At 28.2% G+C, this 12,692-nt stretch overlaps 1 protein-coding gene across 4 annotated transcripts in view; it reads left to right on the forward strand.

Annotated features, from left to right (window-relative positions):
• The first annotated feature begins 2,649 nt into the window (after positions 1-2,649).
• LOC106685534 (zinc finger protein Paris) overlaps positions 2,650-12,692 on the forward strand; it is a 16,359-nt gene continuing 6,316 nt past the window's right edge. For 2 of the 4 annotated variants that reach the window (XR_001343863.2, XR_001343864.2), the window contains exons 1-6: positions 2,650-2,850; positions 3,301-3,510; positions 8,470-8,606; positions 8,680-8,835; positions 10,318-10,492; positions 11,710-11,928. Coding sequence is in view for 1 of the 4 variants with exons in the window: in XM_014428274.3 (XP_014283760.1) it covers positions 2,719-2,850; positions 3,301-3,510; positions 8,470-8,606; positions 8,680-8,835; positions 10,318-10,492; positions 11,710-11,868 (969 nt within the window). In the remaining 3 variants the exon portion in view is untranslated. Of the gene's footprint in view, positions 2,851-3,300; positions 3,511-8,469; positions 8,607-8,679; positions 8,836-10,317; positions 10,493-11,709; positions 12,677-12,692 lie in introns of those variants that run through there. The other 2 variants (XR_001343865.2, XM_014428274.3) reach the window with 2 other exon arrangements.

The following is a 12,692-nucleotide window of genomic DNA, read 5'->3' on the forward strand; positions in this document are numbered from 1 at the left end:
TTTTCAATAATTTATTGTGATTGTAGGTTATGAAAATTAATGATTACATTTTAGGAGTAAAATTAAAATGATGGGGTATTTCTTGGAAGGTGGAATTACAATATATATATATGGCAGTTATATCACCCCAATTTTTGATTACTTTAATGAAAACTATGTATAATTAATATTCAAAATTGATGAGTCTGCCAAGTATACCTTGTGTAAATAAAAAATGGCGGCTTTTTCAAAACGTTAAAAATAATTAATTTTTCATTCGGAGCTATATATCTTAAAAAGTAGGAACAACACAAGAAAACCTAAGAGAACGTCATTTAAAGCAGAGTAAATTTGTTAAAATATGAGCCCTAATAGAGTTATTTACGTTAAATAGTTTTCGAGATATAGCTTTTTAAAAAGCAACATTTCATAAAAATGTTGTATTGGACGTACTGAAAGATCAGTAGTTAGTGAATTTATTTTGAAAAATTCATATCTCAAAAACCATTTGACGTACAAAGGTCTATTAGCACTCAAATTAAAGCTAGTTTAATGAGCTATAATATAGTTTATGATGTTTATCTTCGTAGGAGTAATAATTACAAGAAATATAAATTGATTTCAAGTTGTTCGGACAAATTTTCATTTGCCAAATTCATATTCATATATGAATATCATAAAAACTACTACCCCTACGAAGATAAGTAACATGAACTACTTTATAGTAAGTTAAATTTCCTTTATTTTGAGAGTTGGCAGACATATGTGCGTCTTATGGATCTAGAGATATATTTATCAAAAATCCAACATTTTATACGAACAACTAGAAATTAACATTTTGTGAGTTTATTTTGTTAAATATCATAAAAACTACTATTCCTAAAAAGATAAACATAATTAACTATTTTGTAGTAAATTTAACTAGCTTTAATTTGAGCGCTGGCAGACATCAGTATGTTCAATGGTTTCTGAAATAAAGTTTTTCATAAATCAAATTTATTGTCCGATTAAATCAATCTATGTTAGTAAATATCATGAAAACTACTATTCCTATGAAGGTAAAGGTCATAAACTTCTATATAGTCCATTAAACTAGCTTTAATTTGAGTGCTAATAGACATTTGTAGGTCACATAGTTCCTGAGATACAGATTTCTCAAAATAAATTAACAACTACTAATTTTTCAGTAGATTTTTAATAAATTTTGCTTTTATGCGGTATATCTCGAGAACTATTGGACGTAAATAGCTCTTTTAGGGCTAATTTCCAGCAAATTTACTCTTCTTTAAATAACGTTCTTTTAGATTTTCTAGAAATGTTGGTAGTTTTTAAGATATAGAGCTCCGAATGAAAAATCAATGTTTTTTTAAGGTTTTGAAACAGCCGCCATTTTTTAATCCCCCTACCTATACTTGGCAGACTCATCATTTATGACTAGTAATTATACATAGTTTTTATTGAAGTAATCAAAAATTGGGGTGAGATAACTGCCTTTTTTTCTTCCTGGCTCTTGTACTATGCCTACGCCTACGATGATGATAACTATTTATTCACACCTCAAAAATCATTAAATACAAATTTTCAGAGCAACAGAAAAACAAAAGTTTTTGATTACATCTAATTTTGTTTATTTGAAAAAATAAAGAACATCTCTCATTGTATTAGTAATAAATAATGGATGAATATAAATATGAAAGAATTTTACAATGTTTGTTTTTGTGGTCTCTAATAGACTAAACTTTATTCTGTCAAATAATTTCATCAATATAAAATATTTGACAACTGGGTCAAAAGAAGTTTTATTTGATGTTTTATGTCTCTTGTTCATTTCATGTTATTTAGTAAAAAAAAGAAAATTAGTTGTATATGTCTTGGAAAGGTTTTACTCAAAAAGTTACTAAAATTTAAAACAAAACCTCTTAGGTTGATAAATAAAAATTTTATAGTTATCTACTTTAATTGAGTAATAAAACATTCGACAAAAGCGATTATTCCAAGAGAGTTGGAAAATTAAAATATTTCGTTTTATAGTTTGAGAAAATGAAATATTTTAACATAGTTAGAAAATCTGCATAAAATTGTCAGGAAATTTAAACATGTATTTTGCTCCTTCTTCTTACAAATTTCAATAACAACGCACTTTGCCTCCATTTTATGTACTTTTTTGGATAATAAAATCGCGATTTTTAATTTGTTTCTGCCAGCCGTAGGTAGCAATCATAAGCTGGCAGACACGAAATCATAATTTTTTCAGGTAGTATGATCCCTTTGGCAGACTCATTTTTTAAAATTTTAATACTATAAAGATTCGAAAATTACTTTATGAATTCCCTTCAAATTATGGCCATTTTTTACATGGGTTTTCGGGACTACATCCTGGTAAGGGATAAAATTAGTGCTTGGGACCTTTTAGCCACTGATTTAAGAGAAAAAAAATTAGTGCTGAAGAAATTCTTCTTGATCACGTTTAAGTATTTTTAAAAATGTACTTTCAGTTATATTTTTCTAAATTAAAATCCTTTATAAAGTAAAAAACAAAATAGTTTTTATATTTGAACTGAATGTTGAATTCATTATTTCATTAAATGTAATACCTACATATTACCCCCAGCACTTAAAAATTTTTCAAATCCTCTTGTTCCCGCCACAAACAGCTGATCAGGTCAATGTAGCCTTTAAGTGTTTCTGTTACCCTTCAAAAGGGGTTGTTTTTATTATGTTATAAACAATTTCGTAAGTATGGAAGGGAATGTAGTTTTTGAAACTTTGTGTAGGATATGTACCAACAAATCTGAAGGCATCTCTATATTTAGTAAGGAAGGAAAAGAAATAGAATTAGAAGAAAAGATAAAAAAATTCCTCTATATTACAGTGAGTTTTTGACATTTTAAGTTATTGTAAATATTTAGAATATTTTTTTAATTTATTTACTAAATTGATTTTATTTATTTTTTATTTTGGCAGTGATTATTAAAGAGAGTTATTATTTCAAGAAATTGAAATATGTTTGTTTATATTAAAACTGTTTGTATGAATGTGTTTTTACTACTTTACCCTCTTAATTAAGCCTATCATGATTATATTATTTTTGTTGTGATAGTAAGGATTTACAAATTTAAGTTAAATGATTTTAAATAAGGTTTTGGATCATTAATGGTACATAATTCTGAAATGAAGTTTGTTTAAAGTTAGATTTTTATACTAATTTAATCAAATTACTCAATAAATATTTCTACACTTTGTGCCTTTTTGTTAAACATTTAATTACATAGCCCATATATCTGTTATCATCTAGAACACTAAAGTTGTTTTTGACATCAGGTATCCGAAGAAGATATTCTTCCAAAAACAGTTTGTGCGATGTGTACTAGTAAATTAGACAGTATTCATGAGTTTGCAAGAATGGCAGCCCTCACGCAAATTAAGTTAGTAGAAATGATGGGTTCTGGAGAGTCACCCCCTTCTCCACCTGAGGACGAGGGTACAGACGATTCGGCAAAAGGCAGTCTGTTGCATTCAATCCTCACCAAGGTAAGGAATACTTTTTTGTATCATGAACTTTAAGGCACATAGATTTTTATTATATATTACCTCGAGCAGTGGTTTGAGAGTATTGGTGTCATTTGATTTTAATCTTTTTGTGTCTTATGAATACATAATTTATAATTTTATAAGATATTGTTTGGCTGATATTTGTTATTATCTTATATTCAGTAATAAGTGTTGATTAGATTTGTCTAAGATGAGCTTATTGAGAATGTGTATCTTTTGGTGATATTATTCTATTAGTATGTATAGGAAGATGGACAGGGTTGCGGTCAAAGGAAAAACAAAAATAGTTTACAACTATTTATTTTCCGACGTTTCGCCCCACTTTGTAGGGCCTCATCAGGGCTGTTCAAAGCAAACGGGTGAACAGTGACTGTTGTGACTGTGAGCCCTACAAAGTGGGGCGAAACGTCCGAAAATAAATAGTTGTGAACTATTTTTGTTTCTCCTTTGACCACAACCCTGACCATCTTCCTATACATCAATTTTTACGGTCAATTATATATACATATATATTCTATTAGTAGTTTTAAATATCATAGTTCATTTAACCTTAATGGAATCATGATAAAATAATTTCATTTTTCCCTTTTAATTTAATTGTCAGTGTGAAATCATGTGTGAATTTCTTGGAGTGATGCAGTGTTGCTAGAATTCCAACTTTCATGAACCTCATAATCCAGTTTTCTTGCAGTGTTATCGTAATAGTTATAATGCACATTGTTGTTCAATAAATAAAGTATAGTTAAAATTTATATCATTTGTTTAAACAATGTTACCAAAGTATTGATATCAATAACTTATAATTTTGCTTTTTTTTTTTTAATATTGATTGTGATGAAAATATTAATATTAATTAAAAGGAAAGATAAATTTTTAGTGAACTTCCTAATATGCTTAAATTGTCTACTATTATTTTATATTTTCTTTTGGGAGGGGGATTAAATTATTTAATGTTCTTGATATTATGGAAACACTATATGATTCTATTAATTCTTTTTATTTACATTAATCTGTTTATTGACTTTAAACTACATTAAACTTTAAACTTTATTTACTACAAATGTTATGTAATAGTACAAAATGTTCATATATTTTTTCTCAATTTACTCATTCTAACTTTTAATGTAGTATTCAATGATAATATTTTTTATTAATATCTGAAATTGAAGTGTCTTGAAGAGAAGAAACCCTGAGAAAATATATTAGCCCAGTTTAAGTATAGGAGTTATGGCGTGACCCTTGCAAAACTTAAATCATTTTCAATTTTATTGTTAAGAATGGAGGCCATGATTATGACTAGAGTCATTGAGTAGTACTAAGAACTGTCATGTCTATAAGAGACAACTAATTTAAATTATAATAAGGAAATAAGACATCTGGCTATAGACCAGTTCGTTTATTAGTTTCTTTTTAATTTAAGTGCTATGCAACAGATTTTATAGTTATTAGGTATTGATTATTTATTTTTCCTCTATACTCCTTTTTAATGTAAGCCAATGGTAAAATCAAAATAAAGTATAAATCTCTGAAAAAAATGGATCAATGGAGTTCAGTTATTGTCAGTGGAGTCTTTGAAATTGTTCCTTCAGGCTAGGTTATCTTTAGAATCACCAGTTTTTAATGCACTGCACCTTCATTACTTTCCTTGCAATGGTAGAGGAACTTATAATGTCCCAGCCTTGTACATTGATTATATCGTAGGCTAAAAATCTCTTGATCCAAAGAACTAACTTTTTGTTTTATTATAAAGAGTATTATTAATACACTTAGATTTCTTCCATGTTGAATCCAAGTAGTCTTTCTATGTGGCGGCAGTGGAGATTTAAAATTAAATTTACCAAAACTGACCATCAGATGATGCTAAAATTTAGTAAGAAAACAACCAAAGAATTTGATCAAAAAGTACATTTAAATATCATTAAAACCAAAGATAAAGTGAAATAAAGCCGAATAGTAACAACAAATTATAATCTTTCAATATTAATAATGATGCATTGATCCAGTCTATAAAATTTAAATACTAAATATTCAAACTTGAAATATTGAATTGACAAAATAACATATAAAAAGTTGTTATTAATGAAATAGGCCAAGAAATTACACAAAATAAAATATTTTAAGCAGCTAAACTAAAGCAAAATTTACTAGTGTTTCATATTAAAAATATTGAAATAAATTGCAACCTAAACTCCTCTGACCAGATTTGAATGCGACAATATGACAAACTATAATTTTTAAAACTATTAAAATTTTGTTAAAAATGCTTCTTTGTTACTCTATAAAGTTATGTATTGTATTTATATATTTAACACCATCATGTTATATATTATAGTTAAATATATTGGAATTATGTTTTCTACAGGATTTTTAGAAACTGCTCTATTGGACAATTTTCATTATGCACTGTTTCATATTCCTGTCCCAAACTGTTTTTTAAAAACATGCCTGTCAACATCTATCCGCACTGGCTCACTCTTATTCCACTGATAGCCTCTTAAGTGCCAATGTTGCCATGAGATACTGATCATATGTTATTTATTATATAGGTTTCTGTATACCTATAGGACACTAAAGTTTTACTCAATCACTAATGTTTAGAAATATTAAACCAACCTATAGTCAGCTCGAGCTTATCCTTCAGGCCTGCTACTGTATACTTGTATGACTAAAACAATTGGATACATATCCAAACAGATAAATATGCATAATACAGAATAGAAGTATACAATGAAAATAAGTGTTCAATTCTTTGCCAATTAATTAAGAATATAACTGATATTAATAATGGTAATCTTGATATAAAAATAGGAATTGAATATTTGAGTCCAATCACAAAATTATAAATATAAAATCATTACATACAATATTTCTCTAAAAAGATTTAATATAAGTCCCATAATGACAATCTATAGGATTCCCAGAACCTCGACCTTGGAAGTAGGGTGCATTGCCATGCAGTTATCAATTGCTTATAGCCATTGATTAAATAAATGAAGCTACGGAAATTTCCATGACCCACAGATATGCCAATGAACATAGTTATTTAAATATGAAACAAAATAGTTTGAAAATCCTTTTACGATTTGTATGACTTTACTCTTGAAGATAAAATTTAATTGATTAAAAATTAAACTTACCAAAAATCACTGCTCTTGGTATTTTTATTCATATTAGAAAAAATGTATATCTGTATAATAAATGACGAAACTTGGTACAATAAAATTAAATATTATCAGGTTTGCAGTTCAAAATCCAATCTTGAAATCTTTAGAGCATATTCTGGACAGGAGAGATTCCCTCTCCTTGGAGACAGGAATGCAACTTGGCCATTCCTCTTTCCAACAGTATGAGTGGGTTACAGCAATTTAATTTTGCTATTATGTATTACTTTACTATTACTTGTACCTCAGTGATATAAAATACTTATTATTCATTTCCCGTTTTTGTCCTTGTTAGCTTTTCTGGTTATCAAAGATTGCAATTTATAGATTAATAGAGATATATAATCTATAAATAGAGGTATCTAAAACAGTTTCACAAGTTTTATTTTCATTGGTTTCCGAATTTGTCGTGTCATTTCTTAACTTTTTTTTTTGGAAAAACTTTAGACTATGTAGTAAGTGATTGTTTACCCCTTGTAGCAAAGATTTCTGTTTCGTAATCCTGAAAATTTTCCTTGATAAAAATATATGTGGTCAGGAGATCATATCTTTGACATTTTTATGAACTGTACCTTATATACCAAGACATCTATTTTTTTCTCTTTAATTCTGACTCTTCAATATAGCAATTTTATTAGGTTCTTACATGCTTATGTGTTTTACACTTTTTGACTTCTTTACGTTTATATTAGTTAATTTAGAAAGATTGATAAATTTTAATGGCTATTTTTACTGTGCACAATTTAATAAAAGAATTTTGTAAGAAATTTGGATTACTTTAATTTTGTATAGAATGTTTGTCTTCATAAAATCCTTAGTTTTGTAGTTATTAGTGAAAACTTGAAGAACGTTCCCTTGTATCCAAAACGTACCTTGAACAAAATAAAATATTTAATAAATCATAAATTAATTTAATAATTAGGTTTAGTGATTTATTTTTTATTTTTTAGTTGATAAGATTTAGGAGTATTGAAGCGATTGACAAAAATTGGTTTAATTTATCAGTTTTATGGGATTTTAAGAAAAAGTGTCAAAGGTAAGGGAATGTGCCTTATTCAGAAGATGAATTATTGAAGGAAAAAAGTCTGATATATTTAGAGAATTTTAATGTTGACAGAAAAATATTTTTGAAAGAGTGGTCTACAACCAACAAGTAGCTTTACAAAATCTAATTCATGCTTTTAATTCTACTTCATAAGAAATACTGGTTATTGTAAATAATATTTTGATAGAGTTGGTGATACAAAATAAATTCTAAATCAAGTTGAAGTATATATTGATAAACCTATTAATGGGTAATTTTGTCTCTTAGTTTTTTATTAAAAGATCCATTATAAGGCCGAACACTGTAGAATATGTAAAAAACAGTTGGTGACAGATTAAGGAATTTAGTGACCACTCCCATTGGCTGGACCTTAACTCAGATATAGTGATATTATTGGACCCAGATAATTGACATATTTCAGGCAAAATCATTAGGCCCAATAATGAACAAATCATTAAAATGGTAATGGTGAAATATCGGTAGACACTTAAGGTTAATCTTTGATAAAAAAGAAAAGCTCTTCAGAAGGTTGATTATTATAATTGAATTTTAAAGTTATTTAGTGTATGAAGACATGTTTGTAATATTCTCAATATTGGGTTTAAACATTAAAATTGTTTTAAGTATTACTCTGTTGCCAGTAATGGGTATTAGTCCAATTTTTTATATGTGTCCCTGTTCTACTCATGATCGATATGGACAAATATTTCTTTTTTTTTTTTTTTTTTTTAGGAGAAAAATGAACCTGATGTGACAGAACTTGAAGTTACCGTGGACCCAATGTTGTTTTTAGCAGATCAAGAAGATGAAGAATTTGAGAAAAACTCTCCAGAACCTGACAGCTCATCACGATCTGAATCTAATTCTGAGTTAGTTTATTTTGATTATTATAATATATCAAAGCAGGCACTCTGTTACATGATTAATTATATTTTATTTTAGAGAAGATAATGCCAGTGCTCCGTTAATTGAAGGAAAACCTTATCAGTGCACAGTTTGTCCAAGAGGGTTTAACTCAGATCTCAGCCTCAAGAATCATCTCTGGGGTCATTTATCAATGAGAAAAATTCTTGCTTCATCAGATCTCAATCTAAATAGGTAAATAATGATGAGAAGATAGTTGACCGTGGGTAATATATATGAAGAGAAGATGGTTCGGGGTGTGGTCAGAGAATAACACAAATAAGTTAAGAAACTTCTCTGACCACACCCCAACCACCATCTCCTCATATAAATAGGTAAACATGTTGTTAAATTATTAAAATAACTCCAAATAGAAAGTAGTAAGCACAAAAATAAGTGTGCATTTGGCCTGTTTAACAGTCCAGTTACACAATCATATTTTTGATCTATCTTAACAATTAATTTGGAGATGGTTCTGTTTTTCATGTTTTTTTTTTTACTGCAACCTGGACCATCTTTAATTATTCCCAAACCTTAATTTCGGATTTATATTAGTGAAGACATAACTAACAATTTTTATGTTGGACTTAGCATCCAAAGTGGTTTGGGAAGTCGTGTAATTGGATACATCAGAGATTTTTATTAGTTATTTTACTTTTAATTATTTCAAGAGTGTAAGGAGCTCTAAATTTAATTACTGATAAGTTAATAAATTAGTAAAATTTTATATAACTGATTAGGGTTAATAGATGTGGTAAAATAAGCAAATTGAGGAACAAGTTAACATGAATGAAGGAACAAGTTAACATGAATGAAAGATTTTGAGAATAGCCAATAAAGATATTTTATTTTATATATATTATAATTTGTGATGTTTCACTGTTCTATATGACCTGTTTTTAAGTTAATAACTTTGCCTTGCTTCTGTTATTGAATTTAAGGACTGCAAATATCTTTCTTAAACATCCATTTTTGTTTTTTCAATCTTATATATTGAATAGATGACTGTAGTAATTAATAAAGGAGAAAGTGGTGTTCATAACTAAATTAAAAAAAAAAAAGTAAAAAACTGAGGCCCCATTGCTGATTTTTTTTCAAGGCTAAAAAGAATGAATTACAATAAAGATCTTAACCTTAGAAACTTGTATTTGAATATAAAGAAAACCTCCACCTTTTGCCCAACTGTTATTTTCTGTTGTTTAATCATTTTTCAACAGTCTCATGTAATTGACTACAAAATATATTTTATTGTCCTATTTGACAGGACCATTTTGTCTTATATTGTCAATTTAAACTTAAACTAATCCTATGAATTCGCTTAGTACTCAATCAAAATATCGATGGCTTATTCCACAGTGTTGCTATGTACATTTGCACTAATGTTATGTAAATATAATTAAAGGTTCTCTCTTTTAGGAATATTACAACTTTTCAATTAAGTTTGCTAAAAAAGAGAACGTTTCATTTTATTTTTCATATAGTTAGTGGAAATGTTCTTAGCACCACTGTGAAGTATGCCATCGATGTGGATTTCACACATCCAGTCTATGATCCACTCATGTTCTTGTGGTAGTTGTTGAAATTTTTATTTTGGACTATTGTATATTTTCTATCTGAAGAACACCATTGCCTATAGGTGATATTCAATATATAAGATGTATAACATCTTGGTTGTAGGTTTCATGTTGAAACTAAACATCGTGTTTACAGCACTCAGTGCTTGTGTACAGTCTGTGGAAGAGTATACCCAACTAGGAGTACTTTGCGGGCTCATCAAATCACGCACTCCAACCTCAGGCCTCATAAGTGCTCCCTATGTGAGAAGACTTTTAAAAGGAATCAAGACCTCAAAGTAAGAACATTTTGGTATCTATTTATCTACTTATTGTATCACAATATATCTATTCTAGCCCACAATGTTATATCATATTTAGTATTCAGTGCTATCTCATTGATTATTATATATAAATAAATTATTATAATTATGATCATCTCCCATCCTATGAACATGGTCATATCATTTCAACTGGGGGTTTTGAGGGCTTAATAATAGATTTCACTCCTAATGTGGCTCGAATGCTGTTATTTCTTACACGGTCCCTTCTGGTTTTTCTCAACACTTTCCTTAAGAATCTCATTTCCAATGCTGTAAGTTGGCTTGCATGTTGTTGTTGTATGTTAGGGCTCAAGGAGTTGGCTTACAAGTTTCTTAAAAATTAACCAACTTTCTAATTCCTAAAGAAGAGCAGGCAAAGAAGGTTTAACCCTGAGCAATGTTTAAAATTGTTAAAAAAATAAATTAACAAATTACAAAATTAGTTTAAATTAAATTAAGTATATCAGCCCCCTACCTGAGACATCAGTCTTTGTTATGTTATCTTTGATCACCTGTAAAACTTTCATTTAATGTATTAATAATATTGTCCTTTTAGCTTCATGTTTCTTTTTCTTACATTATTATATCTTTAAGTTTTAGTTTTAAAATAAATAAATTTGTTGTTTATTCTTATCATTTAATGGGTTTATAACATTCAACTTTGCATTTTTTATTTTATCAGATTATCAAGCTTTTGGTAAAAAATTAAAGAAAGTTTGTATATTTATGATAACTTATGAATATACATTTCTCATATAAAAATGGTTGAAAATATAAAAATGTCTAAATTGAAACAAAGTAAAAACAAAATCGAAACTAATTTGCCCCATGATCAAACTGCTCAATTCACACACAATATAAACAATTAAAATCAATCCTAAAGATTGTATAAAAAATTATACTAATAGGGACAACCGATAATATTTAGACCACTTAAGGCTAGTTTACTTGTGACTACTTATAATTTTTACTACCACACTTTTACAAAAGAATAATTAAAAAAAAGAAAGTTTAGCAAAGCTACTGAAAATAACAAAGGAGTAGTTATATACTAGCTCTCCAAATAGGGTTTGAAAAATCCAATGGGAAAAAGTAAGGTAGCAGGAGGTATTGGGTTTAAGATTTATTTGAACTTAATTTTAAAAATTTATTTTATAGCAATAAAAGTTTAATTATCATAATTTTTTTTCCAGTTTCATATAAACCAGCACACTGGAGAAAGGCCTTACAGATGCCCTTATTGCCCAAAAGCATTCGCCTCCTCGGGGAATTGCTTTTCCCATCGGAAGAGGATGCACCCAAAACAGCTAGCAAGAGATAAAAAAGCTGCAGCTCGCCAGTTTCATCTCTAGTCTTCTTAATTATGGTGCCATTAGTCTAATCAAGACTATTAGGACATCAATATTTTATAGGTTAGTATTTTAGATTTCAGTTATAATTTTTATATTTTTAAATATGAATGTTGTTAATATTGAGATGTACTGGGAATGATTAAAAATATCTATGTATATGTGGTTGTTAATTATTAAATGTTTACATATAATATTGGAAATGTGAAATAATATTAATTTTATTATTAAAGATCAAGTTGAGGTGGGCATTAACCGTTATAGAAAATGTCTGTGCTTTTTTGATGTTTTTACTTTCAACATTAAATAGTGGAATCATATTTTCTTAGAAAATAAAATAGTCTTGTATGTTATATATTTCAGTGTCGAGACAATATAATAGTACTTGTGTAATTTTGAGGCCCCACTTACAATCAGATGAACTTTTGTCATCAGTTGGTTGATAGGAATGTTCACTAACATGATATACAGTAGAACCCCTGTTAACCGGGGTAATGATGGGCATGGGTGTTCACGGATAATAGAAAACCCCGGATAATCGAATTACAATATTTTATTGCTTTAATGTGATAGGTAAGAACGTTAATTAAAAAACAAAACTCTGTAGCATGCCAGATTTATTAACGATCAAACGTTTTCTGTACATTAAAAATACATGTGAGTATAAATATACATATGTAGGTTTTACTATATATTGAATTTTCATTTAGAGAAAAAAATCAGTGATCTTAGTTTGTTTTTTATTAAGCATCTCTTTTCTAATATCACTTCTCATTGTTCGAAGCAAAATAATTCTGCTATAATCGGCGTTCTCTTGTTCAAAATAG

The sequence above is a fragment of the Halyomorpha halys genome, unplaced genomic scaffold, assembly GCF_000696795.3.
Source record: "Halyomorpha halys isolate HHAL.00 unplaced genomic scaffold, Hhal_1.1 Scaffold708.1, whole genome shotgun sequence".
Classification (NCBI taxonomy): Eukaryota; Metazoa; Arthropoda; class Insecta; order Hemiptera; family Pentatomidae; genus Halyomorpha; species Halyomorpha halys.